Here is a 27,164-nt window from a genome sequence, read left to right as displayed (position 1 = left end):
CTGTTCGTCCACACGCAAACGCTGTATCCGGTTACTAAAACCGGACTTTTTTGAAAACTCCGGCCAGGGTGAAGATTTTTAGAAACTCCGGTTACACCGTTGTCGTGTAGATGGTGAAACCGGAGATTTCGGTTTTTTAAATTGAAGTGCGCGCCGTTCTCTCCTTTGTTTGACGTCAGATTTTCCACATCTACTTTTGATTTACGTGAGTCGATTCTATGCGGTGGACTCCACTAACAGCATATCCTACAGATGTTCAGTTATTTAATTGTATTGCAGAACAAAGGCGCCAGAATGCAATAATACAAAATAGTAAAGCAAGTGTGTGAAGCTATTACAGTCCACTTCGGCCCTGCACCTGTATACAGTTACCTGTCACTGAGTACAAAGTAAAGGAACTTGTAGAAGGGTTTCACTTGAGCCCATGGCATCCCTCAGTCAGTCCAATGTGCATCGGTGCAGTGAATGGGACCCATGTGGAAATCAGGCAGCCAATCATAGCGTAGTTTTGCGTTCTCATGTGGACAGATTTTTAAAAAAAACCGTGCTTGTGTGGACGCGATTGTTTTTTAAAACGGAGGAGGAAAAACTCCGGTAATAAAAATACCCGTGTACGTGTGGACTAGGCCTTATGCTCCCGTCACATGGCCGCGAGACGAGACCGGTGTGTCATGCAGCTGGCACTCATTAACACTCATCACCGGCCCGCTCTCGCGGTCCCTCGCCCCGCTGCTTGTCACACCACAGTCCTACTCTGACTCAGTCGTCTAGCCATCACAATTTGGCCCTTGTCAAACTCGCTTAAATCCTTATGCTTACCCATTTTTCCTGCTTCTAACACATCAACTTTGAGGAAAAAATGTTCACTTGCTGCCTAATATATCCCACACACTAACAGGTGCCGTGTTGAAGAGATAATCAGTGCCCGGTTGGGCACAGTAACTCGAAGTTCTGTGAAATAAAGTCATAATTGTGAGAATTGAAGATTTGTGTTTGCTCTAAAATCTTTTATTTGTAAATTGTGGACTGTTATCAGTGGCAGATAGCGACAGCGGTTATATGTTCCCTGCCACACACACCTCTCTCAATCTGTTATGCTTGTCTGCGGCTCACTATCCGTTCCAGTGAAATCACAAATGTAATGTAAACATGTGTTTCCAACATAAAGTGGCAATTTTTCTTTATTATAATAAACGCTTCTATTAAAGCAGTTGATTCAGCGACTATTTCATATACATGACAGACTATTTATTTATGATTAAGAAATTATTTGTGTGTAACCTAATAATTATTCATAAGCTAAGCCATTCCACCAAAAAACTATGTAGGGAATATCACATGCATAGTTCCTCATTACATCAATAAATGGACATGATGAATATGATTTCAAAGCATTGTGATTCACAGCATGTATTTAAAAGTGACGTTTTGTTTGTTTGTCCACAGGGTGACATTGAGGTGGAGAGTGAGCTGGTTTTTAAATTAGCTGCTCATGCATTGCAGGTAGGACTATCCGAGCAGACATATGACATGTTTTTATTTATTTTAGTCAGTGTTATGTATTAAATGCACATGATGCTTTATGTATTTTGTTTTACAGGAATCTAAAGGAGACTATACAAGGTGTGTAGTTTTACCGCACTTATATATGACACAAAATGTCTTTCTTTCAAGGCTTTAATATGACTTTGTTCTGTCAAATGTTGAAATAAAACGGTCTTTTACTGGGAAAAATGAGAGGCAATGCAGGATGTCTGTGCACTGATATATAAAACTTATACCTTTTTATACTCTATATATATTCTTTAGATGAATTGGCTGCTTCTATAGAGAGCAAAATCACTATTTAACTAAATCTCTCTCTATACGGCAGTGCAGCGATGCAGAGAATCCAAGATTATGACAAAACACATTAAGGGTTGGTAATTGAGAAACAAGGTCAGCATGAGATTAAAATAATGTAATAAAGAAAGTTCCTGGGGTCAGGACAGTTTTAAAGTTGGACAAGCTCTGCATTAAAGGAATATTCAGTCATCGTTTACTCAGAATGTGTCTTTTTATGACTTGCTTTGTGTGGTTATTTAGTGGGATGTTCAAGCTGCTGTTTTAGAAATAGCCAAAAGGCATGTTGATTCTGAGTTTCAGTAAGTATAAAAGGTCTAAAAAGACCCATAAAAGTAGTCCACGTGATTTGTCTGCTATGTTTAAGTCATATGATAGCTTTTAATTTAAGCTGTTATTCACTTAACTAGAGCAAACTATATACAAATGAGTTTGTTTATTGTCTAATCATTTTGTGAAAAATAACGACAGTCCTTACATCTCATTACCTTATTACTTGTAATGATTCAGTGCGCTGGTATTGTGGTTAACATGATGTGCAACATTATGTAACAAAACAATGTGAACCATTGGGCCATGTTTTAATGATCTGAGCGCATGGCACTTAGGGCGTGTCTGAATCCACTTTTGCTAGTTTAACGACAGAAAGAACAGTCCATGGTCCAAAAGGGTTGTCCCCAGTCTCTTAATGAGTCATGGGTGTGTTTTAGACGTAATGTGCAATAAACCAACCAGAGCCTTATCTCCTATTTCCTTTAAACGCCAGCTGTACTTCACTAGTTACATGGAGGAATTTGTGAGTGGTGTCATGAGAAATCCTGTCCCCCTGTGAAATAGTGTCCGCTTAGGGCGTGGTATCTGTTTTAAATGCCTGATCAAAAGCTGTTATACATGGTTCTGGACAATTGTTTAAAAATAAATTAGGAATTCATTGTCATACTAAGTACGCACAAACAACATTTATTTGAAATATGTAATTGATTGCTATGATGGGAGCAATAACATGTCCTAACATATTATAAATTATTTCAATAGATGAACTAAGTAATAATACCAATACAAAATAACATAGTAATGTACCTATAATGTAAATAATAAAGAATAATAATAAAAAAGAATATACAGAACTGGTGCACAAAATAAATAAACAGGATTTTTTTTTATTGTATAAACATTAAATGTAAGAATTGGTTAAAAAACTTTTTTTTCAAATTTGTTTAAACGTTCTTTATATATCAATGCATAATTAAAATGTAAGTACTCTGAAAAAGAAAGTATAATAATTGAGTGTCTGTAGACCTCTCACGACTGTTTTAAAGACAGCTCATTATTTCCATTCACTCCACCTTCTCCCTTCTGGGCTCTTTCCAAAGCCACGCCCCCAAAACACATGAACACGCCCCACTGACCAATCAGCTGGAAGACGCATTATTGACCTGAGAGGAGCGGTGTGTATGTAGTCACATCATGTCAGAATCACATGTAATAAAACATCTAACTTTATCAGTATGAATATAAACAGATAAGATGTCTTTTAGTACTCACTATCACGCTAGAATACCAGTACTGGTAAAGTTTAAAATATATTTTTGTTTAATTCGGTAACGAGCTAGTTATATTTATAAAGCAAAGCTTAAAACGGGTAGCACTGATAAAAAATTTTTTCCCAATAACATCAGGTATACTGTGATGAAGATGAATTTCGTGTAAGATTCATAACATATACTGTGTTTTGCATGTAAGAGTTTCCATGATGAAAGCATCGTTGATTAGCAGTAGCTAAAGCTAAATTAGTTCTAAAAAAAGTTACTGGATGCGGTGTACTGGCTTTTACACATGCATTTTGTTATCTAAAGTTACATTTTGCGAAATTCAACACGACAGAGATCAACCTGAGCTAAGCATATTGAGTATTTATCATCTCTACTAATGGCTAAGTGTATAACATTGTAACTTTATGCTAAGTAATGTTATGTTAGCTATTAGGCAGCTTCATGTGCTAGTGATTCATGTTTCATGAAAACATAAACCAAAAAAATGTATAATCAAAATGAAAGAGTCGTTTTTCAGCAGCCACGCCCATATTTACTCGCGTTTGATTTCTTTGTTTATCCAAAGCCTTCTTGTGCATTGCCTTTACATGTAGGCCTACTGTCTTCCTTTTTTTGCAGTGTTTGCCATCGCTGACTGCAAAACCCGGCACCGTGCATTATGAATGCTTTTGCTCTTCCTAGGGTTGCGCGCATGTGGGCAGATCCTGTAGCGAAAGCGGTGGTCGCCATGGTAGCGAGAGAGAGTGACAGTCGCCCAAGCCAATCATTTGTTTCGTCCCGAACGAAAATAATGAGCGGTGTTTATTGCAGATTTAAAAGTCTAGAGTCACTTGATTTTTATACTCTCTTTTTCAGAGTACTTACAATTTAGTTATTTATTGACATATAAAGAAAGTTTAAACAAATTTGGAGAAAAGTGTTTTAGATCAGTTCTACCTACCCGTAGATGCAACCGTAGATGTATGGTGCAACCATAGTGTATAAACTAAGCTAATCGGGTAGCTGTATGCTGTGCTAGAATGTACGTGCGCTAACTAAAAAAAAACATTAAGAATGAGATATGCTTGATTTCACAACTTATAGCTTCGGTTATACTGTATACTAGTATATGAATCATGATTTGCAAGACGTTAAAGACTATTTTAACACAATTTAAACAACAGAAATCAAAACATGATTTTTAATAACTGTAATCAGGCTCTGAACAGATTACCCATTAAAAGTTCTTTTAGCCAATAGAATCGCTCGGGGGTCCTAAGCGGACACTATTTCACAGGGGGACAGGATTTCTCATGACAGAGGAAAGACTGAACGCTTCTCCAGAGAGGAATCCTTTTATTCTTTAAATTTAACAATGTTTGTGCGCTGCTGTGCGTCCCTGTGTGTGTAATAAGCAGAGAGTATGCGCGTTGTGTACCCGCACATTACTAACGCACTCTTTAAAGGGGGGGTGAAATGCTGTTTCATGCATACTGATCTTTTTACACTGTTAAAGACTTGGAATCCCATACTAAACATGGACAAAGTTTCAAAAGTTAAGGTGGACGTTTGATGGGAGTATTTCTTTGTCAAAAATACTACTTCCGGTTAGTCATAAGTTTCGGCAAGTTTTTTGAGATCATGCGTCCCCTTTGACGTTAATGGGGGCGGAATTTCCTTGTATGGGCCTTACGGACAATTCTACCGGAAGCGCGTGAGAGAGAGCGAGGGAGAGAGCGAAAGTAACAGCCTACGCCCATCAAAGCGCTGGCTTGTAGGATGCTAAACAGGTGATATAACCAGTAGCTACTGACTTACCCACTGATAGGCCGGCGGTCGATCTGTATTAGCACTTTCCTCACGCGACGGGCGAATCACTTTCCTCACAGATCGACTCACTTTCCTCACGCGGCAGGCGAATCACTTTCCTCACTGAGCGAATCACTTTCCTCACAGAGCGACTCACTTTCCTCACAGAGCGAATCACTTTCCTCACGCGGCGGGCGAATCACTTTCCTCACAGAGCGAATCACTTTCCTCACAGAGCGACTCACTTTCCTCACAGAGCGAATCACTTTCCTCACGCGGCGGGCGAATCACTTTCCTCACTGAGTGAATCACTTTCCTCACAGAGCGAATCACTTTCCTCACGCGGCGGGCGAATCACTTTCCTCACGCGGCGGGCGAATCACTTTCCTCACTGAGTGAATCACTTTCCTCACAGAGCGAATCACTTTCCTCACGCGGCGGGCGAATCACTTTCCTCACTGAGCGAATCACTTTCCTCACAGAGCGAATCACTTTCCTCACAGAGCGACTCACTTTCCTCACAGAGCGACTCACTTTCCTCACTGCAGCGCGCTGCTGCACACGTCATTATTTAGCTCCGCTCACACGACACGCCCCCACCCGCTCGGCTTTTTTCGGAAAGACTCGGAACAGCGCATCTTTCTTATATAATTATAAAAAAAATAAAGACTTTTCGGAGATATGCAGGATGCAATGCTACTCTATAGGTACTCAAGATTGACATGACACTGACTGAAACTGAGTGTTTCACCCCCCCCCTTTAAATAACACAAAAAATACTGCGCTATTGACTTTAGAGCAGGTTTTTGTTGGTCGATAACGCAGTCGTTTTCAGTTTGTCAAAATAGCAACACGCCAATAATGCGCCTGAACACACCTGGTTTTCAGGAGAGTGCTTTTGCTATTTAAACACCCTACCGCTGGATGTGAAAATGATAACTGCGTCGGGCTGAAACTAGCAAAAACACTTGCATTACTCCTGCCGTTTCATTGTTAGGATTGAGCCCTTTGTGTTGAAAATGTCAGTTATTGAATCTTATTGCATGCCGAAAGTATATTTTTGTTGATTTCAGCGATGAAAATACCAGAGCAGAGCTGAAGAAGCTTCCAGCATTGCCCACTAAAGTACTGAAGGAGCATCCGTCTCTAGCATACTGGTAAAGCATGTTTTCACACAGCTATTTCAATATAGAAAACACAGTCACACTTTATACATTTACATTTACATTTATGCATTTGGCAGACGCTTTTATCCAAAGCGACTTACATTGCATTTTAACGTATACATTTTACATTTTTTGTCAGTTCTTGCTTTCTGAACCCATGACCTTGGCGTTGCTAGTGCCACGCTCTACTGTTTGAGCTACAGGAAAGCCCTTATATTAGGAGACTTTAATGGGTAAGTTCACCCAAAAATGAAATTCATTAATGACTCTAATTAGAATCTCTTCTAATCAATTTCATTTTTGGGTGAACTAACCCTTTAACTGCTGTGTACTTGCATCAAAAAACAGTATACATTACAGATTATGTATATCTAGCTCATTAAAGGTCGCCTATTATGCTAAATCCACTTTTACAAGGCTTTGGATATAAATTGGTGTTGACAGAGTATGAACACAGCCACCATACAATGATAAAAATCCACCCACTCCTTATTTTTAATCCCCATTAAACAAAAGCATTTTTATTAGACAAGCCTCTTTGATTCTCTGAGGGATGTGACATCACATTCCTCATGCCCCGCCCACGGCCGCTGACTGACAGCCCTGCATTACCATAGTTTCCCAAAACAACATGCCAGTCAGAAGAGAGTATCATTAATGTTAATTAGACAGGCCAATTTCTTCCTCCTGAGAAAGGAGCTGTAAATATATATATATTGCGATGGTTTTTGGTCTTAAACTCCAGCACCATTTTTGGGGATTTCCGCCTGGATTTAGCCTACCCAAATTGAAAAGCTTCCCATACACACACACAGTGGTCTAAGTTAAAAAATGTGGTGTCATTTTACAGGAAACCCTTTGAAGTTACATAAAACACTGCTAAAAGTCATAAACATGTAAGTATATGTTGTCTAAGCTGTAATAATAATCCCCAAAGCACTTGGAATTGCCATTGGGTATGAATAAAAATAAACGTGCCTTGCCTTGCCTTGCCTAATAACCCCCCCAAAACGCATTTTTATTTATTTTTTATTTTTTATAAATTCATTTTTGAAAGTGTGTAACTCAGGCCCTGTGTGCTCTAGGACCCTGCAGACAGTTTGGGCTATTTCCACTAAATTCCAGAAAATAGTGGAACAAATAAGTTGTTGTCATGTTGTCAGCCAGATTTACTCAAATGGATCTGAAGGGATGACCCCCCACCACCAAAACCACCACCACACCACCACCATATACAGTGATAAAAGTGCAATATCCCAGTGACATTAAATTAATTATATATGCTGTAAACAGCCCAAACTGTCTCCAGGGTCCTAGAGCACACAGGACCCGAGTTACACACTTTAGAAAATTAATTTATAAAAAATAATAATCAAAAAGCGCCTACTTTTTTGGGGGGTTATAACAGCTTAGACAACATATACTTATATGTTTATCACTTTTAGCAGTGTTTTATGTAACTTTAAAGGGTTTCCTGTTAAAAGACTCCAAAATTTTGAGCCTAGACCACTGTATGTGTGTATGGGAGGCTTTTCAATTTGGGTAGGCCAAATCCAGGCGGAAATGGCACCAGAGTAATTTAGTGTAAATACATTACTTTTGTCTAAAACAAATAAGACAAATAAGTGAGGCATAAAACAAATAAGTGATGCATGTGTCCAGAAAGTAGAGACTCTACGCTTTCAAATGGTACCACATATGAGGTCAGAGCTCCTCCACACACATTTCAAACTGAAAGTATATACATGACGATGTCATTCCAGACCCTGTACAGAGTTTAGTGGTTAAACTGCAAATATATATTCTTAAGGACAGCAACACCTAAAATAAAACTCCAGAAAGGTTTACAATATGGGACCTTGTGCATTTTGTCTGATATGTTTGCCTTATAGTATAATGTTGTTTAAATAGCACCAGTGCTGATCTGTCATTTAAGGTAGCGGCACAGACAACCATGAGATTTACATTCAGGGCAGACGAGTCAGTGATGCTGAAGCTGCATTTATAGTCTTTTATGAGAGCTTTATGGCTGATGATCCGTGCTGTCTTTATGCTGAGGTTTAGGGGGAGGGTTGCCTCATTTCATGGGTGTGGAATATATCCTCCGTGGAGCAGATTTCATCATCCTTCTCTTTTGCAGCGAGGAGCGTGTGATTGAGCACTACAAGCTGCTGAAAGGGCTCTCCAGAGGGCAGGCCATTGTGCAGTGAGTATCAGAAAAACAATGATTAGCCTCAGGGGGGCGGGTCATCAGGGGGGACGGGATTTATGATTGGCTGCTTGAATCATTCACGCCCACACATCAGGCCTGCTGTGTGCTGAAAGATTCTTAAGATGCTGTTAAACATCAATCTTAACTTCATTATGTTTGTTTTAGGTACTTGACCCTGGTGGAGTCGCTGCCCACATATGGAGTGCATTATTATGAAGTGAAGGTAAAAACTACCTGCAAAGTTTAAAGATTAGACCAACTGCTATACTCTTTTATGCATTGGTCATAGTGTCACACTTGAATTGGGATTTTTTTTTATTTCGACACTATATTGCCAAAAATATTGGGATACCCCTCCAAATCATTGAATTTAGCTTTTCAAAATCCCTTCCATGGCCACAGGTGTTCTACAAACATCTGTGAAAGAATGGCTCTCAGGAGCTCAGAGAACTCAAGCGTGGTACCACGATAGATTGCCACTTGTGCAATAAGTCCACAGTCAACTGTTAGTGGTATTATAACAAAGTGGAAGCAATTGGGATCAACAGCAACTCAACCATGAAGTGGTAGACCACGCAAAATTCAAGCTTCTCTGTCTGGCAAACTGATGGACAAGTCTGGGTTTGCCGGTTGCCAGGGGAACGATACTTGCCTGACTGCATTGTGCCAAGTGTAAAGTTTGGTGGAGGGGGGGGGGGGGGGGGTTATGGTGTGTGTTTTTTGTTGGGCTTGCCCCTTAGTTCCAATGAAAGGAGCTCTTTTTGATTCAGCATTTTGACATTTTGGACAATTTTTATGCTCCCAACTCCCAATACTAATGTTTTAACCTAGGAAGAGTTCAGAAATCAATCAATTTGGTGGAATAACCTTGATTTCCAATCACAGCTTTGGTATGCTCCCTGTCAGTTTGTTGCGTTGCTGTTGTGTGACTTTATGCCTCTCCTGGTGAAAAAATCAAAGCAGCTCAGCTTTATTTAATGGCTGGTGACCCTCTTGTCACATTCCAGAGGTTTTCAGCGGGGGTCAGTTCTGGAGAGTGTGATGGCCATGACAGGGTCTTGATCTGGTGGTCCTCCATCCACACCCTGATTGGCCTGGCTGTGTGGATTGGAGCATTGTCCTTCGATTTGGGGAACATTGTCAGGGCAGAAGGAAGCATGTTTTCTTCAAGGATAACTTTAAGTCATTCACAAAGTCAGATCTGCCTGATTCTGAACACCTGGGTATTCAGATGGTTATGGTCTAATGGTTAGGCAGAGTCCTGGAGAGGCCTACAACCCAAGGTCTCTCGTACTGTGTAATTTGGTGAGGATTGGTGATGATCTGCTAGTTCTTTAGTAAGGCTAGAATCGGGCAGATATGTCTTTGCAAAGCATGCATAACTCAAACCACATACAAGATTATGCTGAAAGAATAGTTGGTTCCTTCTGCACTGACAATGTTCCCCAACTCGAAGGATAGGATTTTCCCATAGGACAATTCTCCAATCCACACAGCCAGGCCAATCAAGGTGTGGATGGAGGAATCATTTTCAATAAAAATATCAGATAAATACAAGATATCAGAACATAATAAAAACACAGAATATATTTTATGTAGTTGGCTGGTATTTAACTCTGCATTGCTTATCAAACAATATTGAATTACACCCGGTACCAATTTTATGTAAATATCTGAATTAATGTTGAAGTAATGTTTATCATGTGATAAACTGCACAAGTTGCTTGATCCATGATTAAATCGGATGGTCAGTCTTCTATTATAATTTACCCTACGGACACTGTGGAAATATGGTGTTTTGGCAGAAATTAAGCTATTTATTAAAAATTGTGCTGGGATTATGTTAAATATTGGGGAATATAAATCTCTTGCATAGAGGTTGCTTTTGTATTTGTATAGTGTTTACACTATTTGTTTATTACAAATTCTAGTTTATTATTATGTATTTATTTTAAAAACCATATCCATGGTAATGAAAAGCATGGTTTTACCTGTCTACCATGATCGTACTGATAGTTAACTTTTTAATCATGTGAATGAATTTTAATTGAAGTAAATGTTAATTCAGATTCAGTTAATTAGAGCTGGATGAAATATAAATAGCAGTGTCTATGCGTTGATTAAAGATTTAAGAATAATCTTTTCCAATGTTCATGTTAAAGGGATAGATCTGAAACAAACCAAACCTCGACTTCTTTTAAACAAAATGACATTTCTCTAATTATCTTCTTTTATGATTTACAGAAAGAAAGTCATATAGGTTTGGAATGACATTAGGGTTAGCAGTAAATTTAGCTCCTTTACGGCATACCAGCTTAAAATCAGCTTTACTCTTAAATGCATTTCTGTGACGAAAATTAAATATAAATGAAATATTACTGTATTTGCAGTGTATTCAATAATATTTATCATTATTTGTTTCTGTCCTATTTTATTCATTCATTTATTTACTCAAATTTAAGGCCTTATACCCAGTTAAACATTCACGGGGGAACTCGTGGTGGGATGGGCTGGATTTGTCCAGGGCCAAATTTTATCCACAATCCAGCCCTGCACACAACCATACCGAAAACCAAATTTTGAACCAGTTATGTTTATTTAGAAAATGTATGTTTCTAATAAGTAACTAAATTAGAACGTTTGTCCCCTCTGTTTAATATATTGGGAATTTTTGTTACTTTTGGTGGCATTTTGCTTCAAGTAATGGATCACGTGTGTTTCATGAATGACAGTATTTATTTATTTAATAAATAAAGATCTATGAAAGGCGTCAGTCTTTTAAGCTGTCGATGTGTAACTAATGGAAAGGTCTTTTCTCGTCTTCCAGGATAAGCAAGGTATGCCCTGGTGGCTGGGCATCAGCTATAAAGGGATAGGGCAGTATGACCAGCAGGATAAAGTCAAACCTCGGAAGGTATGTTGTGTTTTCCTGCCTTTGGGCATTGGAGAAATATGCGCTATCTAAACATAATCTTGAGTCATTGTACAGAGCTCAATATCCTGTGAAATCAAGCTTTGATTTCCCCAGATGTAACTAATAGCATGTCTGCACTTGCATTCATATTTTATTTACACTTGAGACCACTATGATGATATGGAGATGAGGTGTTACATTCAGCATGTACAGTCTGTACGGGACATCTGCTTGTGTTATGTAACAGAGAACTGCTGATGAAACACACAGGTGAAACACAACTAGTACCAGTGTGTGCGGCTTGTTTTTGTTGCATAATATTCAGAATTCGAGAATGACAGGAAATTATCTCATAGAGATTATGGCACACTGATAATTGTAACGTCAGGTGGTTAAGAAACAATAGTGGGCATGATCCAAATGCAGTTATATAATGTTTATTAATAAAATATAACAAAATAATACTCCATAGGGGCTTTCGCACCAGGTAGTTATAGGAACTAGCCACTAGGGTGGTTTCGCGTGAGCTAAAATTTCCCATAAGGCCGTTTTCCCGGTTGCTTTCACACCAGCAGTAGAAGTGACGAAAGCAGCGCTTCTTGTTGTGACTTTTATTTTGACGCCGCTGAGAATGCCGGAGCCTGAGCACACACTCTCTCATTCTCCGTCTTCATTAGTTTACGATCTGTTTATCAGTCCTGTCTAATACGTTATCAGATAGAACTGTTATACAAAGAAAGTGGACAGTATATGTAAAAGTATTAGCGTCTGTCGTGTGGTTGATGTCTAATGTCTCTAGCTGAGCAGAAATACATAATCATGTTTCTCTTGGTCCCCTCAAAGTTACGTAGGATTTTCTCTTTAGCATTAAGGTTGAGAGGTCCATTGACCGTTTTCCATGTTCGTAGAGATAGATTGTGGAGTAAAAATATACACTATAATCTGCAAAGATGGCTTTTTGAAAAATGCCGTGTGCTGGTGTTTTGCGTGTGGTCAGCCAATTAGAGTTCACTTATGTCACTGGTAGTTCCTATTGTGCGACTCTGAAGTAAGAGCTAGTTTAGTTCCCCCAAAAGGTGTTCCCAGTTCCTGCGGTGCGAACACACCAAATTCCGGGTACTTCTGCAAATAATTCTAGGAACTATAAAACGGTTCCTCCGGTGCGAAAGCCCCGCATGTAACTGGCTGAGGGTTAAAAACAAAGCAAACTATACAAACAATGACAGAGTCTAAAACGCAGACACACACAGAAGATGATTAAGGGGGCAGAAGATTAAGAACATAAACCATGACAAGGGAGACAAGAGCGAGTGCTCAGAAATGCAATGGGACACTAGAAAGACTTCGCAAAGAGTTAGAGAAAACACAGGGCTTATGCCGCCTTCACGTGCTATCAGAAATTTGATAATTCCCACTTCTGAAGTCGGGATTATGAGCTTATCCCATTAAAATTTTGAAACGGTTCATGTGCAATTTTTACCTAGGAAACTCGTATTTACGATAATTCCGAGAGCACGTGAATGCAGCATTATATACACAGACATTAACAAACTAATGCCACACTGGTGGATGCAATCGCACGATAATGAGTCCCGGCAAAGGTTTATGGGAAATGTAGTTCATGATGGAATAGCAAAGGACTAGGGAGTGCCCTCTGGTGGCTATAAGGGATGTCACAATTCTCAATATAACATTGAACCTTTCGGTATTGCATTTAAGGTTCAATGCGCACGCTTGTGAATTGTATTTTTTTTGTGTGTGTTTTGCATTTAATTAATTATTTATATTTATTTCCGCTTCAAATATTTCTCTCAGTATATTTTGGCTCTGTTTGAGTGTGCCTGTGAGTCTACATGTTGATATGAGCAAATATTCAATCAAATGCACTAAAGTTAGGGGATGTTTAGCCGCTTTTTAAAGCCTTGCTGGTTAAACATTTCATTTGCGTTTTACATGCGCTGAGCACGCGCCTGTCAAACACACGTGATTAATGGACTAAGTAGTCTTACTGCGCTAATACTGTTAAATACACTCAAGGTTAAAATATATAAACACAGTCGGTTATGTCTAAAGTGAAAGTAAAATCGCGTGTCTGAATATGAGATGCGAGCAAGTCATAAAGTGACAGCAGCGCAGCCTAATGATTGTGAATGCTTGTCCTTAAAGGGACAGTTCACCTCTAAAATGATGTTAATAAAACAACAAAAACACAAAGAGGTAATCACTCACTGTTCTTGAATTAAAAAACCCTTTAATACAGTAGCTTTTAATCAATGTATATTGTATATTAAAAACTATGTAGTTTTAATCAATTTCATACTTAAATGCTGATGTACATCTCTGAGCTGCCACTGTAAATCTTTATATATATATTTCTCTTAAATTATACAATACACTAGGAATGTGTATTGTATCAAGGTTTTTTTAAGTAAAGTTTTAAGTTTAAGTAGGGTTTTTCAAGTCTTTTAATTAAAATAAAGTATGAGTATTGCAATAAAACATGTTCACCTTATCCTCTTTCTGTTCCTGTCGCCTAAGAATAGAAAAGCAAAAAACCGAACCGAACCAAAAACCGTGATTAAAAACCGAGGTATGTATTGAACCGTGGACTAACTGTGTTGTTGCATCCCTAGTGGCTATCATAGGCACTCCAGCTGGCAGGCGTGACAATAATATACTGAATTATATAACACATTACACACACATGACATTATGAACTGAACAACTTGATTAGTAATCTCCAGCGGGGTTAGACCAGGTGGAGCAGTGACCCAACCTGAGTTCGAGTGATCCACCCTGAGCTTTAGATCAGTTTGACTCCGGGATCCCAGCAGGGAGGATAGCCGGAGACACTTCAGCCCCGTGAGGAGCTGCTCTGGTATCTGAGTGATGTCATGAGCAGCAAGGCTGGGCCCACACCGCATGCCTGAAGCTTCTGTAGGAAACCTGATGAGACAAGTCAGGCTCGGCGAGTAAAGACAGCTTCAGCAGAGTAGACGATAACATAATGAAGAAGCTCAGGATTTGATTAGCATCATTTAACCTTCCGAACCACCGGTAAGAGGCTCTAAAAGCTGGATAATTCAATTTCACACGTGAAGTCTTGAGTTAAAACTAGAGACTGTTCTTGTGGGAAACCTGGAGACACCTTTGCTGAAAGTTTATGATGGTGAAAGGTGAAAGTGTTTTTACTGTACGTTATAATGTTAATAAATATTAGCAGAAATTATAAAATGTTTTCCTTCAGCAACCATACACCTATTGCATTTAATGATAGAATAATAACCATAAATAATGTAGAGTTACTGTCTGCGGGGTTAATATGCACTTGGTGTTTAAAAGTTTGGGGTTGGTAAAATTTAGCTTTTTTGTTTTAAAGAAATGTTTATGTTAAATCAGCAATGACGAATTAAGTTGATCAAATGTAAAGTAACACTTTTGACAGTAAAGACCTTTATAATGTTACAGAAGATTTCTATTTAAATAAATGCTGTTCTTTTGAACTTTCTACTCATTAAATAATCCTAAAAATGAAAATTACGATTCCACAAAAATGTTAAGCAAAAGCAGCTTTTTTTCAACATTGATAATGATAATAGATGTTTTATGATCATCAGATTATCCTATCAGAATGATTTATGAAGAATCATATGACACTAAAGACTGGGGAAGGGATTTGATCACAGGAATAAATTACATTTTACACTATATTCAAATAGAAAACAGCTATTTTAAATTGTAATAATATTGTATTTTTGATCAAATAAATATAGCCTTGCCTTGCCTTCTAACAAAAACACTACAAAATATTAGCGACCGCAAATATTCAAAACGGTAGTGTATTTGTATTTATTATGATAGAATTAACTTGTGTATGAATGTAATTTTAATAATAGTTGGTAATATTTCACTCATAACTAAAAATTCTCATTGTTTACTCAGATTCATCTCATTCCTATGGAAGCTTGTTTCTGCCACAGAATAAAAAAAGGGTCACTTTTTTCTCAGAATTGTACATTTATATCATGCAAATCTGACTTTATAACTCACATCTCTGACTTTTTTCTCGCAATTGCGAGTTATAAAGTCTAATTCTGAGGGAAAAAGAGACTGTATATCTCACAGTTCTGACTTTATAACACGCAATTGTATATTTATATACAATTTATATTTTTTTATTATCATTTATATATAATTTATAAATTTATATATCACGCAATTCTGATATGTCCGATTTGCTAGATATAAACTTGTCTTTTTATCTCACAATTCTGACTTTTTTCACCGAAACTGCGTGATATAAACTCAATTGCGAGAGAAAATCTAAATTGTGAGATTTTTTAAATACTTTTATTCTGTGGCGAAAACAAGCTCCCATACATGCTGTGTGCAGTAATTTTTTTTTTCCACAGAAGAAAGCGAGATAAATAGTGACCATTTCTGCTCAAAAAGGACTTTACAGTTTTTTACAATTGCTAGGACACATTTCTCAATACTTAGATCACTTCTTCCAAACTCTCCACACAGTGATCACAGTAGTGTATGTGGGCTGATCTGTGGTTCATTTATCATTGCTTTGCCACAAAATGCATTGAATGATGACAGCTTTCAAATTACTTGAATTCTTTTCTCACTTCGACACAACAACTGCCCAAACTCTGTGTACCTACAGGCCAATTTGCACATGCTTATACTGTTTTAAAAACGGTTAAACTTAAGTTCAAAACAACTACTACTTACTAACTACTTAAATACTATCAACCAATCAAATGGAACTGAACTCCCACACAAGCATTAGACTTTCAGTTTTATTACCACCCATTAAAAAGGGCAAACTTAGGAATCATTTTGTGCTGTAATGTAAATATGGACCATGTCACATATAACCGTAAAGAGTGTCATTCTTGTTTATGTGAAGAAATTTTACCAAAGAAAACATTGTTTAATACTACCTGACGTTAGTGTTTTTTTTAGGTCTGTGTTTTATGCCTGACAAAGCGTGCTTGTTGGCCTTTGCTAGTGTTCAGGAAGATTCAGTTGGGGTGAAGTGTTTTTGGTAAAAATGACATAAGTATTGAGACTGGGTCCTAGCAATTGTAAAAAAGCAAAAAAAAAACTTCAGGTCAATATTTACTGTTAATACTCACCGCCTTCATATTCTTTAACTTAAAATCATAACATTGCTAAAATCATAACTGACTGGAGCATCATAGAAATGGAGGATTGCTTTGTTTGCCGACAGATATGAGTCATTTGTGAGAGAACAGCCTGTCTTCTCTCTCACATGTTGTTTTACCTGCTTTAGCTCTTCCAGTGGAAGCAGTTGGAGAACTTGTACTTCCGAGAGAAGAAGTTTGCTGTGGAGGTGAATGACCCTCACAGGTGAGGAGAAATGGAGGTATTTTGGAGATTGTGTGTGCATTTCAGTGGTTTTTTATTATTATGAGCTAATAAAAGGTTAGTAACTGTTTATTCAAACTTGTCTTGGCATGCATTGTGTTGCTTGCTTATGAATGTGAGCGCGAGTGTTTCCTCTGCGAGTGTATCATGCTGCGTGTGTGTCTGTCTGCTTGTAGGCGAACGGTGACTAAACGCACTTTCGGCCAGACGGGGCTGGTGATCCACACTTGGTATGCCAGTCACTCACTGATCAAAACCATCTGGGTCATGGCCATCAGCCAACACCAGTTCTACCTGAACAGAAAACAGAGCAAAGTAAGTACACACACACACATGCAGAGGCAGACAGTTGTGAAGTATTTTTACGCTACTCGAGTATATTTTCAATGTACTTAAGTATTAAAAGATATTCAGTATGAAACAGTGCAGTAAAAAGAAGAATATTATGCTTCGGGATGTTGCGAAGTAAAAGTTTTCCAAAGAAAAACGCTCAAGTAAAAATACTTGACAGATGTACTTGAGTAGAGTAAAAATACTTCCCTACTGTCCGCCTCTGGTCCGCCGTAGATTGCTCTGGACACATGACTGTAGATTGCTCATATAAGTACAGTAGATTCATAGGGATTGATGAGAGTCAACGCACCCAAACCCAAACGTTACAGCAGGCGTTACACCATTCCTGAATAATGAAACATTTCCTAGACTTAATAATAGTCGCTCTACACCCACTGTCTTGTTAAATCACAGCAGAGGTGTGTGTGTGTGTGCGCCCTTGTTTATATTACATTGTGGGGACCTATAGTCTTAAACATAGTAAAACCTGAGATTACCTACATTGTGGGAACCAGCCAGCGGTCCCCACTTTTCAAAAGGCGTATAAATCATACAGGATGAGTTTTTTTTGATAAAGTAAAAATGCAGAATGTTTCCTGTGATGGGCAGGTTTAGGGGCAGGGGCAGTGTAAGGGGATAAAATATACGGTTTGTACAGTATAAAAACCATTACGCCTATGGAGAGTCCCCACAAAGGTAGTGAACCAGACGTGTGTGTGTGTGTGTGTGTGTGTATGCGTGTGTGTGTGCGTTTCATAAGTATCATTGTTTTAAAGTGGTTATAGTCTCTTATTTATCCTAGAGCAATTCGATTAGAAATAGTTAACTTTATGACGAGCACTTTATAAGTTACTTTTCAACTACATGTCAACTAACTCTCATTAGAGTATTAGTAGACTGTTGAGTTAGGGTTAGTAGAATACGCTTATGTAAATGTAGTTGCAACGTTACTTATAGTCAGTAGAGTTTCTGTTGAGGGAGCAGTTTCTGTCGATAATAGACATGACTTTCTCAGGCCACATGTAATTAGATGAATTATTAAAAAGATTATTAATATGAATACGTATGGATACGCACAGTTGGTGACGGTTACAGTTCAGTTTATTCCCCTCACGCTGACATGGATGTTTACAGGGCAGAGGTCAGCTTTCTTAATTTCCAAAGGGAGAGATTTGTCTTATATTATTATTTTGCTCTGGATTATTTGGTTTTTGTGTTATTTCTGGTTCAAAAGGTAGCAAAAAATAACACTTTAAAATCTAGTGTTCATGGGATTTTGCACATTGTTGTGAAATGAATGAATGCATGATAACCGTGATAATCGTGAAACGGTGATTATTTCTCAGACTATAATCGTTCAAACACAATCTATAATCATTGTGTTAACCCCTAACAGTTTGGGGTTAACAGTTGCATCCCTAATCACAATAAAGAGTTATCAGATATTAAGCTGACAGTCTATTAATACTCTAATGAGAGTTAGTTGACATGTAGTTGCAAAGTTACTTATAGTCAGTAGAATGTCTAACCCTAACTGAAGTGGACCATCGAAATAAACTGTTTCCAATAACAGTTCAGTCAGGTGGGAATCCAGCTAACAATAATATGGTTTAAGATTGATTTGCTAACATTCGCATTAAAGGGTTAGTTCAGCCAAAAATGAAAATTCTCTCATGAATTACTTCCCCTAATGTCGTTAGACACCCGTAAGACCTCCGTTCATCTTCAGAACACAGATGAAGATATTTTTGTTGAAATCTGATGGCTCAGAAAGGCCTTCACTGACACCAATGTCATTTCCTCTCAAGACCCATAAAGGCACTAAAGACGACGTTACAAAGCCCATCTCACTACAGCGGCTCTACAACTATTTGATGAAGCGACAAGAAGAGTTTTTGTGTGCAAAAAAACCCCTAAATATTGACTTATATAGTGATGGGCCGATTTCAAAACACCGCTCTGTAAAGCTTTGGAGCTTAATGAATCAGTGAATCGATTCATGATTCGGATCGCCAAAGTCATGTGATTTCAGCAGTTTGGTGGTTTGACATGCTATCCGAATCATGAATCAATACGCTCCGATCGACTTTAGGAAGAAGGGTTTTGAAAACCTATCACTACTTGTCGTTATTTAGTTTTTTTGCGCACAAAAACTATTCTCGTCCCTTTATAAAACGATTGTACAGCCACTTTGAATCGACGTCTTTAGTGCCTTTATGGGTCTTGAGAGAGGAAAATGACATTGGTGTCAATGAAGGCCTTTCTGAGCCGTCAGATTTCAACAAAAATATCTTAATCTGTGTTCTGAAGATGAACGGAGGTCTGACGGGAGCCGAACGACTTTAGGGGAAGTAATTCATGAGAGATTTTTCATTTTTGGGTGAACTAACCCTTTAAGTTAATGTTCGCATTAAGTTAATAGTCTCTGAACATCCACAAAAATAATAATAATAATTATTGGCTACCTTTGAAGAACGTTAGAGAGAGGATGAACTGGCGAGAGATCTTTGCCAGAAAGTTCTGAGAACGTCCCTGTTGGCTGGGAACCCATAGTAAATAAGATTTTTTTTTTCTTTCGATTTCAATATCCTATTTACATTATATATTATTTAACAGGCAAAAATCACCACAGCCCGGAGTTTAGGAGACATCGCGACTGACCTGACAGAGAACGGAGCATCGAAGATGAACAAACTGAGTGCAGCGGTGAAAAATCAGCTCATCATGGCCAGTAACGGGAGTCTCGTCTCAACAGGTACACGAGCTCTCGTCTTACCCTCGGGATATACTTCAGGAGTAGCTGATGATTGAGTCAGAACTGCTCCTTTAGAAACCTCTGTTTATCCACGTCCACACACACACTGCAGATCCCCGATCGCTTCATTCAGCCGCTAATGAGCTGCTCGCCTCGGATGGCTGCTGCTTTTCCTCACATTTCTGTAGCTTCTTCTCAAGGCTCGCTGCAGACTTGGCCAAATGTCATTCAAGTTCATGTGCTTAGTTTAAACAGTCTCAACGTGATATTTTCTTTTATTACCTGTCATTATGAATGCATTCGTTAATGTATGAATGCATTATTTCCCAGGTTCGGCTGACTCAGAAATGAACGACGACCAGAAAAAAGAGAAACTTGCTGAGCTGAGAAAGAAAGAGAGGGAGATCCAGGATATACTTAGCCAAAAACTGACGGAGCTGAAGGAAATTTGCCTGCGAGAAGCTGTAAGAGCAAACAACAATATTTCCCCCCCTTTTTAACTGTGTTGTAATTACACTGAAAAACCTAATAGTCTAATAATGAAATAAATAGTGCATATACTACTGTTATAGTTATATTCAATGACACAGCTCGTGCTACTAGTGCATTGCCCCAACACAGGTCATATTGCATTTATATAAACAAGTAACATGTAGCAGCTTAAATTTTAGACACACAGTTTGTTCATATGTTTTGTCAAAGCTAGATTCATTTTATATACTTTTTACATACAATACTTCATTCTATATATTTGTATCATGACCGCATTCATTAGTCCGACTGCCATAGTCATATATAATCCCTATTATTTTAGAGAAAATCCATACTTTTGATGACCTTCAGAGCAATTTTTTACCACAAAATTATTGAAATGCCGTTTTTTTTTTTTTTTTAAAGAAATTCATACTCCTATTCAGCAAGGACACATCAAATTGATGAAAATTGACAATAAAGACATTAATAGTGTTACAAATGATTTCTATTTCATATGAATGCTGTTCTTTTGAACTTTCTGTTCACCAAAGAATCCTGAAAAATCTACCACAGCTCCTCAAAATATTAATAAGCACAACTGTTTTCAACATTGATAACAATAAGTAAGTTTCTTGATCATCATATCAGAATGATTTCTGGAGGGTCATGTGACACTGAAGATTAGGGTATTATGCTGAAAATTCATAGCCTGACGTGGTCATACTCAATTCTAGTCAGAATATGAGTCTGAAACTGCTCCATTGGGCTGTGATTATGGGGCGTGTGTCAACCGAACTAGGAAAGACATCAGTTGGATAGACCTACAACCAATCAAAGCAACGAAGCGACGCATTGTCAAATGTCAACAGAGCTAAACTGCACTGTGTTGCCAAGTCCGCGTTTTTTCCACGGGTTGTTTTCAAATGTCCGCGGGTTAAGGCGACTAATATAGAATATATAGACCCATGAGTGCGAATTTTAGCAGGCAACCTTCCAAAATAACACTCATTTTACCCCCAAACACCATTTTTTCCCCGGAGAACCCCCCGAGAAGCTATTGTTTAGGGCTAGTAGTTGGCGTATTTTGTTGTAAAAACTTGGCAACCCTGTCTGCATGCGCGCTGGAATACGCAATCTTTGCCGGTGTTGTAAAAAAATAAAATAATATAATGAGACACAGAGTACTTACCCAACATGATCATCATTTCTGAGAGAAATTGTGAAGGTGAATGCATATACAAACAAGCTCTCCATTTAGGATTCGAGTAAATATACTCCAAGCCCCTTTGATGACGAGATGATTACGTGACTGTTGATCATCTGTCCGTCATCGCCTAAAGCCCGCCCTGATGATTTCATTGGTCTGAACAGTTTCTGTTCGGGGATAATTACTCCTCTATGGAGCGAGGCCAGACCGAACTGCCCGAGCTAAAAAAATTGTGGGCGGGGCTAAGTTCGGCTGGCATCCAGGCAAAAAAAATTCAGCTTTGATCACAGGAATAAATTACTTTTTAAAATATATTCAAACAGAAAACAGCTATATTAAATTGTATTAATATTGCACATTATTACTGTTTTCACTGTATTTTATTTTACCAACCCCATTTTTTGGGGGGAGAATTTTAGCCAACTAGAAAGCTAACACACATTACAGTAATGAGAATGAGATTTTTGGCCATTACTTTAATGTGAGTGGGAAATCGTTTTGGCTATAAAATCGGTTGCATTGTATTTAAGCAAAATATTATTGAATCTTTTTTAGCTTTTGGGCTGAAACATGACCTGCACGTGATCTTTGTGTCATATTTACAGTATGTCTGATGTTTTCCCAGGAACTCACTGGCAAACTCCCAAAAGAGTATCCCCTCATCAAAGGCGAAACCCCTCCTCACGTTCGGAGGAGAGTCGGGACAGCCTTTAAATTGGATGACCTTTTCCCATATAATGAGGTTTGTCTGAAACACTGCCACACAACAATGTTGCCAAGTAGAGGGCTGAATAAAATATTAGACACCAGGGGTTTGGCTTTATTGCTCTGAGGCTGCCCTGAGCTGGTCAAATGCCAACATGCCGCTTTCAGCTGTATCAGTATCTTCTTCAAGCATTTGTCCATTATCACCTGTAAGATTTTAGCTGCCAAATAATTCCAGCATGTGGCCTTGTATTGGATCTTGGAAAACAGCCTCGTTTTGGACAAAGAATTCTGTTTATTGATCGGTGGTTTCAACCACAGGTTCTGATCGAGAACATTCCCAGGATGTGTTTGTGTTAGATTGTGGCCTAGCAATGAAATGTGCAGTGTTATGGCTTGTAATTCAACTGTATTAGCATTAAGGCTATGTACATGCTAGTAAAATCTGGACAAAGTAAACACATTTGCATTTCGGAAAAGAGCCTCATCTCATCTCAGTTTTGTTTTAATTGACAATCCTTCTTCCCAGGATCCATACCTCAGGAATTTGGAGAGCCGCTTTGCCCTGCAGCAGAAAATCGTGGAAGCGGCCAAGAAGCTCGCTGCCGATCCTGACATCTCTAAATTAGTGAGGAAAAAAAGGAGGAGGAACTGCCTGGACGCCATGCAGAAACTGCAGGAGATCGAAGATGAAATGAACCAGTACAGGCTGAAGAAAGGACAGAAACCCACACAGAGGGCTTCTGTGATCATCGCCGGTACGTAAGACAGATGTCCACTGAAGTGGCTCGTCGCAGGGCAAGGACACCGCGATGCATAAAAAAACACGAGATTATTACCTTTTTTTCTCACATGCCTTAACAATCTTAAGATCCGATCGTTAGTCATATCATCAATGCCACAGCTTTATTTAGAGTGCTTTCAACACTTTATCCCTTGTCAAATAGAAGTGTGCTGATTTGAATTGAATGTGCACTTTTAGTGTATTCAAATTTTAAAAGTAGATTTTTAAGAAACTGTACTTGCAGATGATATTAAAATCTAAAATGCCACTTAAGTATATTTAAAGAGAGCACACTCTCGTTCTTAACCAGTGTTGGAGATTACTCATTACTTGAAAAAAGTAATCTGATTATGTAAAGTAACAGATTACATAATACAAATGCACTTTGTGTTTCATTTTACTTTATTAACCAATGTCTTTGCTGCTGAGCTTCGATGATCCAGTTCAACCATACTAATAAGCAAAAATGACTTTAGCTAAACATACCTTTTGTGTTTAATTTAGTGTTTATTGTTAAAGTAAGAGTGTTAAACCTTCTCCTGCATCCTATTCTTGAATGAAAGTCAGCCTGTAGTCTAGTGCTAGAGCGTTGGTCAACAGTGTTTAGAGGGAGAGCTGCACCCTACTCTACAGGCATGAATGTGAAGTTCCTTCAGCTTGAGCTTTATTCATCTCACTTTTGGTGTCAAAAGGCCTTTACATTTGTCAAAAATAGAACTTTTTGTTGTTGTTGTTGTTAGTACACAATTAGTTTTTAGAGAGTAACGCAATATTGTAACACACTTTCCACAACACTTTTCTTAATCCGTAAAAGTAACAATGCAAAAGTAATGCATACAATGCATAAGTGATTATATAACACAATACGTTACTTTATTGGGAGTAATGCGATATCGTAACAAATTAAAAGTAACTTTCCCCAACATTGTTCTTAATACTCAAAAGTAATGTAATGCATTGCTTTCTATGAAAAAATAATTAAGTAACACAGTTAATCTACTTTTTGAGGAAGTAATGCAATATTATAACAAATTAAAAGTAACTTTCCGCAACACTGTTCTTAATACGCAAAAGCAACAAACCGAAAAAGTAACTGTGCATTATTTTCTATAAAAAGTAATTAACACAATTAGTTACTTTTTTTAGGGAGTAATGGAATATCTTAACAAACTAAAAGTAACTTTCAAGTAACTTTCCCAGACACTGTTTCTTAATACGCAAAAACAACATAACGAAAAAGTAACAATGCATTATTTTCTTTAAAAAGTAATTTACACAACTAGTTACTTTTTAGGGAGTAATGCAATATTGTTACAAATTAAAAGTAACTTTTAAAAGTAACATTCTAGTTTTAAGTGCTTTTTAAATTGTTTTAATACGTTTTTGTTGTGCTTTGATGAAAAACACTTAGCTTGTAGCATACATTACATTTAAAGTTAACTTATTTTAAATGTACTAAATTGCAACTTTATCTAGCCTGACGTGGTCATACTCAATTCTAGTCAGAGTATGAGTCTGAAACTGCTCCATTGGGCTGTGATTATGAGGCGTGTTTCAACCAAACCAGGAAAGACATCAATTGGATAGACCTACAACCAATCAGAGCAATGAAGCGACGCATTGTCAAATGTCAACAGAGCTAAACTACAGTGTTGCCAAGTCCGCGTTTTTTTCCGCGGGTTGAAGCGACTATTATGTGATATATAGACCCATGAGTGCGAATTTTAGCAGGCAACCTTGCCAAAATAACACACATTTACCCCCCAAACACCATTTTTTCCATGGAGAACCCCCCCGAGAAGCTAGAAGTTTAGGGCTAGTAGTTGGTGGGTTTTGTTGTAAAAACTTGGCAACCCTGTCTGCACGCACGCTGAAATCAGGCTCAAATACTCAATCTTTGCCGGTGTTGTAACAATTTTTTAATAATTGAATGATACACAGAGTACTTACCCAACATGATCATCATTTCTGAGAGAAATTGTGAAGGTGAATGCAGATACAAACAAGCTCTCCGTTTAGGATTCAAACAAATATAATCCAAGCCCCTTTGATGACGAGATGATTACGTTACTGTTGATCATCTGTCCGTCATCGCCTAAAGCCCGCCCTGATGATTTCATTGGTCTGAACAGTTTCTGTTCGGGGGATAATTACTCCTCTATGGAGCGAGGCCAGACCAACTCGCCCGACCAAAAATTTTTGTAGGCGGGGCTAAGTTCGTCTGACATCCAGGCTAAACTTTATCAGTACAAATGTGTAATTACAAATATATTCAAATACATGCCATATGAGTTTCAATAGAAATTAAATTATATTTTATTTTACCATAAATGCTTATCTGTGTATTCGGGAATACACTTTAACCATATTTCAAACACAATAGAAGTAATTATGAAATTGCATATGAAGATTTACTTACAGTTATAGTAATAAATATAAATTATGCCTAATTACATGCAAATAACCCTTAACCAAACCCTAATTCTTCTACTCTGTAGTAAGTACATGTAGTTAATTAATATTGCTCAGTACTTAAATGTATAGTTACACTGTAACACGGACACCTTAAAATACTGTCTAACGTGTAGCTTACACTTTAATCAAATTGCAATTAAAATGCAATGAAGTCTCTGAAAACATTCAGTTCACACTAGTGTTCTTTTAAAATACATTACTTCCGGAACCAACTCTTTTTAAAGGTGTATGTAAGATTGTGGCCAAAACTGGTTCTGCAGTCACTTTCAAATGACTGTAGTAGAGCGGTGTATTTGAAAGTGTATTTTTTTGAGAGCGGGGTATTTGAGAGCAGAACTGTCCATTCAGTCCATCTGAAGGACGCCATTAAAGCAAGACAATCCAAAAGATAAACTTGGACAGAAATGAAACAACAAAGACACAAGAGACGGTGAAACACTTCAATTTTACAGTGACTGACTATATAGCTCATGCAATCATATTTCATATAAAATATATATGTTTATTAGTCTGTGAACATTAACATTAGTTTGATTAATTATTAAAAATAAAATAATTAATTAACAATTAGAACGTTGAATAACTCTTAAACTCATACCTCGACCCAGGACGTCCTTCACTCCCCTACCACAATTTTTTTTATTTTAAATGTGTATAGGGTCGCTAGCGGCCCGACTTGTGTGACCGTGTAAGTATATTTTCCTGCGCAACAATAATTCAGTATCTGATGACTCATTAAGTGCAATTCACCTTTATCCCTCAAGGTGGCACTGTGATGGTAAAATCATCTACTCAAATTAAACCCTTCCAAGTTTCAAAAGGTAACAAAATATGCTTTATGGTATTCTTTTGCAATTGTTATTAAAAAATCAGGGGAGTTTTATGCTATTGCAGCATAAATCCATCTGTGTTAGATATATATCCGGGTCGCTAAAGACCTGAATAAGTAATAATGATTTGCAAAACATTCATACATTCAAGGGTTAATCATTTCATGCAGTTATTTTTATTAAATGTTTGGTTGACCCTGACTTAATTTATGTAGTGTTTCATTAACATGCCAATTTCTCTTTGTCCACAGATGAACTGGCTCAGTCAGAGTGCAGCTCCCTGTGTGATAGTCTTCCTCTAGATGATGGTAATAACCTCAATTATGAAACCACGATCAACTCTCTGATTATGTCATTAAGATCCATTACAACTCACTTCCTCAGAATCGTTCCCTACTGTATGCATATGAGTCATGAACACTAGCATTCATAATAGATCATTTATCATGCAAAACCAACAATGAATTTACATAATATTATTCAAACTGGATGCGACCGAATGTAGAGGAGCAGAAAAGCACATCAGTCAAAAGCCATATTTGTGTCTTCAGAAGATGACAGCCAGAGGCCGCGCTCTCGCTCCGTCCAGTGTTCCCCGTGTCTCAGTCCTCCTCTGTCATCGTCTGGCCTGGAGTACGACCCCGAGAGACGATCCTCAGCCAGCGACACGCACCACGACAGAGCTCTTAACAGGTGGGAATATGCACTGTAAACCATCAAGAACAT

At 37.9% G+C, this 27,164-nt stretch overlaps 1 protein-coding gene across 6 annotated transcripts in view; it reads left to right on the top strand.

The window, feature by feature from the left end:
* Window positions 1-27,164, top strand: part of frmd4bb (FERM domain containing 4Bb) — a 106,245-nt gene that overhangs the window by 65,520 nt on the left and 13,561 nt on the right. For 3 of the 6 annotated variants that reach the window (XM_067446824.1, XM_067446822.1, XM_067446828.1), the window contains 15 exons: window positions 1,447-1,503; window positions 1,601-1,623; window positions 6,257-6,340; window positions 8,490-8,555; window positions 8,727-8,784; window positions 11,389-11,475; window positions 16,781-16,857; window positions 17,052-17,190; window positions 19,825-19,963; window positions 20,294-20,427; window positions 22,270-22,386; window positions 22,879-23,107; window positions 26,373-26,429; window positions 26,690-26,746; window positions 26,990-27,131. In XM_067446824.1, coding sequence (XP_067302925.1) covers window positions 1,447-1,503; window positions 1,601-1,623; window positions 6,257-6,340; window positions 8,490-8,555; window positions 8,727-8,784; window positions 11,389-11,475; window positions 16,781-16,857; window positions 17,052-17,190; window positions 19,825-19,963; window positions 20,294-20,427; window positions 22,270-22,386; window positions 22,879-23,107; window positions 26,373-26,429; window positions 26,690-26,746; window positions 26,990-27,131 — 1,466 coding nt within the window. The remainder of the gene's footprint in view (window positions 1-1,446; window positions 1,504-1,600; window positions 1,624-6,256; window positions 6,341-8,489; window positions 8,556-8,726; window positions 8,785-11,388; window positions 11,476-16,780; window positions 16,858-17,051; window positions 17,191-19,824; window positions 19,964-20,293; window positions 20,428-22,269; window positions 22,387-22,878; window positions 23,108-26,372; window positions 26,430-26,689; window positions 26,747-26,989; window positions 27,132-27,164) is intronic. The other 3 variants (XM_067446823.1, XM_067446827.1, XM_067446825.1) reach the window with 3 other exon arrangements.

The sequence above is a fragment of the Pseudorasbora parva genome, chromosome 6 (assembly GCF_024679245.1).
Source record: "Pseudorasbora parva isolate DD20220531a chromosome 6, ASM2467924v1, whole genome shotgun sequence".
Lineage (NCBI taxonomy): Eukaryota > Metazoa > Chordata > Actinopteri > Cypriniformes > Gobionidae > Pseudorasbora > Pseudorasbora parva.
This window is presented reverse-complemented; position numbering and strand designations above follow the sequence as displayed.